General features: G+C 54.1%; 1 protein-coding gene across 1 annotated transcript; it reads right to left on the bottom strand.

The window, feature by feature from the left end:
• Positions 1 to 702: 702 nt before the first annotated feature.
• LOC101774717 lies at positions 703 to 2968 on the bottom strand. Its single transcript, XM_004983503.4, has 2 exons — positions 2600 to 2968; positions 703 to 2075 (listed from the first exon to the last, which is right to left on the bottom strand). The coding sequence occupies exons 1-2, from the start codon at positions 2657 to 2659 to the stop codon at positions 1395 to 1397; spliced, it is 741 nt and encodes a 246-aa protein (XP_004983560.1). The 5' UTR covers positions 2660 to 2968; the 3' UTR covers positions 703 to 1394.
• Between the last annotated feature and the right edge of the window lie 2639 nt (positions 2969 to 5607).

Below are 5607 nucleotides of genomic sequence, written 5' to 3'. Positions count from 1 at the left end.
ATTTCCTCCCCTTTTCATGTCACTACCACTGTGGCATCCCCTCGAGAAAAGGGAAGCCCCTCCAAAGCCGATTCGCCTCGCAAAGTTGCGTGGAAGCCAGAAAAGAATGCGTGTGAGCGGCAGCATATGTTTCAGCTGCTGCCGCCGCCGCTCCTCCCAAAGCTGATGCTGCTGCCATCCTTCCTCTAGTGTCCTCTCCTCTCTGCATTAGATGCTTCTGTTCCAGGTCGTTTTCATGGCGTTACCCACGAAGCCGTCCGTTTCGTCCCCTCTGTTTATAATAGTCTAGGTTAGGTCGCGAATTGGTCAGTGTCCCTCTCTTTGGCCTAAACAAACGAAAAGCCAACCCTTGTTCAATGGCTTCATCGATGCCGTCACTGACTATTCAGGTATCAGTATTATGTCAGCAGGCACCCCCCATTTAATAATCCAGGATTAGATGAGCAAAGAACGATGCTAATTGTATAGATAATCCGGGTGTTCAATCATACATGGCCAGGCAATCGCATTCGTAGTGGCTTTCTATCAACGCAACCCTGTTGGGCAGTAACGTGACGCCATTTCCTAGCTTGCTTCCTGATGGTACCATCATCAAGTGGCAGCAATGCTATGCGCTAGAGTCTGGACTGACCTGATGTTGAGAACCTTCAGTTGATCAAAAGCCGACGAACGGAAGCACATTATCCATGGACACAGATAGAATCATAGAAACGTGTTCGGGATCTATCATCTCATTCTCATCCTCAACTAGGCAATGCATACTTGCAGATGAAGAAAGCACTACTGCTTATATAAGTTGTGACTGACACCAATCAAGCACAACAGGTCCATCACAAAACTCTGAAGGAGGATGCAAGGGAGCAGAGCCACCTGCATTGCTTATTAGCACTGACTGATTATCTCCTGACATTCTTCAGACATCTAATCTAGTAAAGGTAAGAGCATCACAAAAGCTAGGCTATACTGCTCCACTATGGTGATATGAAACAGAACAGGACTAAACATGTACATATATTTCTATCAGAAATATATATCTTCTGTCCTAACAGCAGTAATTAACTCTTAGTAATGGAAAGGCTAGTTTGATTGACATAGTTGCGGCAGGAGTAGTTGGTCTAGCATCAAGCACCCTCCTTTCTTTCTTCTCCACATTTCTTTCCCTCTCCCTTTGTGGAAAGCAAAGCCAGCGAGCAAATGGCATCCACCTCGAGAAGCACCACCAACCCCAAAGTGCCATGGCAAAGGAAGGCGGCCACCGAAGTGGTGGCCATCCCATTGCCGTAATGGCGGACTGTGATTCATGCACGGATTCAGCGACTCGCACTGCGATTCCGTTGGTTGAAGAGTACTTTTACTTTACCGCGCGCGTGTAATGCCAATGCCGCCGCCGAGGACTAGTACTCGACGATGAGGCTGCCGAACGGCGCGCGGTGCGGGATGCCCTTGCGCCGCTTCGTCGGCAGGGTCGGCGGCGTCGGGGGCGAGAAGCTCTGCTTCTTGTCGGCATTCCGCAGGGCGGAGGAGGAGGCGTTGCCGTCGGAGGCGGGCCGGAGGAGCCAGCTCCTGGCCTTGGCGGCGTCGGGGGCGCAGCCGACGACCTTGCACCCGAGGGAGCAGAAGCGGAAGTTGTCGAGGAGGCTGCGGGCGCATACCTCGCAGAGGTTGGCGGAGGCGGAGGCTGCCTTGCCGCCGCACCCGGGCTTCTGCTGCTGGGGCCGCTCGTTGAGGAAGACGACGCGGGCGCTGTTGATGACGTAGGTCTGCACGCCGGCGATGTCCATGAAGCGCTGTATGTCGGAGACCCGGATGACGTCGTGGTAGGATGAGCGGCGGATCTGGATGGTGTGGTGGTCGCGGTGGCCGTGCGCGAGGCAGAGGGAGCAGAGCGCGCCGGTGCCCGCGGCGGCGGAGCAGTCGAGGCAGAACATGTTGCACTCGCCGCTGCGGTGCGAGTCGCTGTGGGTCTTGCAATGCGCGAAGAAGCGCGCGGAGAGCAGCGGCTGCAGCCAGCGCGGCCACTGGTCCCCGTACGCCGCCGAGGCGGCCTCCTCCTCCGGCTCAGGGCCGCCGCCTCCCTGCAACGACAAAACAAAGACGGGCGGATTCGTCAGTTGACTAGTAGCCACTTTGCTCAATGGCGAAGCATTTGTATCGTACTAGTACTCCAAATTGGTTGTCTGTGAAGAAAAGCTGAAGGATTGAGACACAAATCAGATTAGTCCGCAAGGAAATTTCTCTCCTTGGAACCATCGCCAAGAAATTCGGTTGCTTTGCCTTGGGAACGGAATGGATGTGATGGCAATACAATTAGAATGAAACGCAGGTACCAGATAACCAATGCGGACGACCCAAAGCCAGAACCAAGAAAAGGTCGAGAAACATTGAATCTTTCGCATCGCCATTGCCAAAGGCAGGCAGGCAGCATTCATCCCCAACCCCAACCCCTCCCATCCAACAGTAACAGAAAGAAGACTAATCAAGAAACCGTCCTCCTTGGTTTGACAGGAGGGCGATGAATCGCAAGCATCAGTAATCAAGAATGGCAGGGCCCTGGGCTACAGAAAGACGGACGCAAGGGGGATGGGGGTGGCTGACTCACCATGATCCTGCGGTTCTTGAGGCGGAGCTCCTTGAACGGGGACTCGTGGTCGATCGCCATCTCCTCTCTTCCCCGAGACGCTTCTAGTCTTGTCCAAGAAGGCCCTTCCTTCTCCTTCCTCTCGCACGCAAAGGGGAGACGGCCGAGCAGGGGCGGGCGGAGGGAGCGGCGGTTTCTGCTGCGTTTCGCGTGCGGAGGCGGCGAGGCGACGGGACGGGACGGGAGGGAGGAGGAAATGTTGGCAGGCGAAGCAAAGCAAAGGGGAAATGGGCTGGGGACTGGGCTTATATGCACGCGCGGTGCGCGGAGGACTCGAGTCGAGAGGAGACGGGGAATCCCCTCAAAAAAAAAAAAGGAAAAAAAACAGAGAGGAGACGGGGAATCGGAGGAGGAATTGCAACGGGTCGCCGTCTGTTACTGTTGGAGGAGGAGAGAGCAAGGAAGGCGGCTGCGGCCGGAACAGCAGGGGGGTCGCCGTTCTTATCCCCTCGCCCCCAGGTCACCTAGGTCAGCCGCCCCGCCCGCACCCAGGTCTCGTCGCCCACCGGGCCCACCAACCCCCCAAATCCTCTTGTTTATACTGCCACGAATAAAATAAATGCGAAGTGCTACCAAATGTAGGACCAATCCAATCCATTTTGAATTCGAAATCGCAGCTGCCAGCGGATGCGTCACTCGCAATCAGAGAAGGGAGGAGGCCATTAGTTTTGTTGAGCCTGAGCCTGAGCCTGGGCCAGGCATTAGTTTACTCCAAATATCTCCTCCCTTGGGCCGATTAAATACTCGCCACCACTAATCTGTTGGTTTCCCTCCCCCGGCGACCATTAACAAAGGGGTCAGGAGCGGAAGCGCATGGCGCACCCGGCGCGGTGCACACCACCGGCGCCATCCACCAGAGATGCCGACGCGACGCACACCACTCCCGTTGGCCATGGCGCGTGGAACGGAAAGGGAAAACGGCAGCAGCAGAGCCTCGGCTGCCGTGATGCTTTTCCGTGCAGTGCCTGCGCTGCGCTGCGCTGCCGACCAGGCGCAGGGCAGGGCCGGACAACAGGACTTGACCTCGGCGACCGGCACGTGTTCCGGTTTGAACCGCCGCGAGGCCTTGCCTTACTTGGCGCTCAAGTTGGTCGGCTGGCTTGGAGTAGGAGGACATGGATCCGTCAGAATCCAGAGCGGAGTAGCAGTGGTACGGGTGTCACTTGGTTCAGCTGCAGCCACCATTGGCTTCTCGAATGCTGGTGGCAGGGAGGCATGGAGCAAGCTCTCCAAACGATCTCCATGCGTGGTAGTTTCTCGTGTTCATGTAGCTAGGCTAGTATAGTACGGTCGAGCTCGGTTTTGAACTGTTTTCTTTGATTAGTACGCATATACAATGCATCATTTAGAATTCAGAAACAAATGCTGCTCCACGCACCTGCACCATAAGTCCATCATCCATATCGGTTTTGTTTTTTGCCACCTGACATTGCTTCTCGCTGCCCCCCTGCTACTCCATTGTTTTTTCCTCTATCTATTCCTTTCCTGCCTCCAATAATGCTGCTGCTACTTTCTTCCAAAAAAAGTTAAACAAAGGGAAAGAAAATGCTCCTGCTACTCTACTAATAATGCAACCACTGGCAATACAGCTTTGCTCCCTGATCTTCTTCACTTTCTCTCTAACCTGCCTGCGAGGCTAGGCAGAGCACGAACAGAGTTTGAATTTTGAAAAAAAGATTCTGTCTCCTCCCATCTCAAAGGCGCCTTTCCAGTTCCACCACAGCTGCCGAGCGTGGGTATACGTAGATATAGAGACGGAGGGGCCGTCAGATTCCTCATCGCCCTACCCCTCTGCGGTCCTGCTTTCAGATGCCCTTCTTTCTTCACATGCCTTCTGATTCTTCTGCCTGCTTGTCATTTGTTGCTAAACAAGCAGGTGGAGCCCTCGGTTAACTAATCCCGCATTACCTGAAGATATCTGCTAGACTAGCAGTACCGTGATTACTAATTGGGTAGGGCAGGCAGACATGAGGAGAGGAGGAGGAGGAGGAGCCATGCCCAGGAATGCAGGGCCGGCACATGTTCTCCATGCTACTTGCAGCTCCAAAAATGTGCAAGCTCACTGCAGTGCAGCCACTGCAATGAATGCGTGATTGCTTCCGGAACCTTGTTAATAATGTAAGCACTCTTCTAATAGCGTGATTTGCAGGGCATCATCTTGTCCTCCCTTGGAAAGGAATCCCCCTGTTCCGTTTCAGCAGGTCAGTGTACTCTGCACTCCTGTCCCCCCTGATGGATCAGTTTCAGTCATGCAAATCGTGCTTGCCACTTGCACAAACGCAGTGGTTTGAACTTTTCAAGTTTGAACGTGCCCATTCGATCTCTTCGTTTCACTTTCACCGCAACGGAAGGGAAGGGACCCTGCTGCGTTCACCACTAGACCACGGTGTGTCCGGAAAGTCTTGAAGATTTTCTTGTCGACCGGATAGTGCAGTGTGCATGCCACCGATGAAGAAGACGGGCTCTGAGAGTGAAAACGGCCTGATGGGATTGGAGATATGCGTAGCGTGCATTGACAAGTCCGTGCATTGACAAGTCCAGCTCCGGCCTTTTACAAACGGAGCAGGGGAGGAGGAGGACGAAGAAAGTAGCGGCCACTAGTTGACGGTTACAAGGCACGTCGCTGCCATCCCACCCGCAACTTGCTCGAGAGATATGTTGCCGAGCGTGGAGGAACTTTTTTGTTTTTTGGCCCTTTTTGCGAAAAAATTTCACAAATAGGCCCCTGGCGAAACCAATTCCGAAAATGGACCTCCGGCTTGGCGCCAGGCTCGCTGGCGCCGATGTTATTGGGGATACGTCCGATGCCTGTGACCCCAATCGACCCACTCACCTTCTACCAGCTTGTGGCGCGGGGCAGAGATGGACTGAAAAAACCAAGAGAATTGCCGTGTGCTCGAGAGAGATGGCCTCCACACATGAAGAGACATGTCATCATCTCGGATCATAGGCTTATCACGCGTGACGTG

Source organism: Setaria italica, chromosome IX (assembly GCF_000263155.2).
Source record: "Setaria italica strain Yugu1 chromosome IX, Setaria_italica_v2.0, whole genome shotgun sequence".
Classification (NCBI taxonomy): Eukaryota; Viridiplantae; Streptophyta; class Magnoliopsida; order Poales; family Poaceae; genus Setaria; species Setaria italica.
This window is presented reverse-complemented; position numbering and strand designations above follow the sequence as displayed.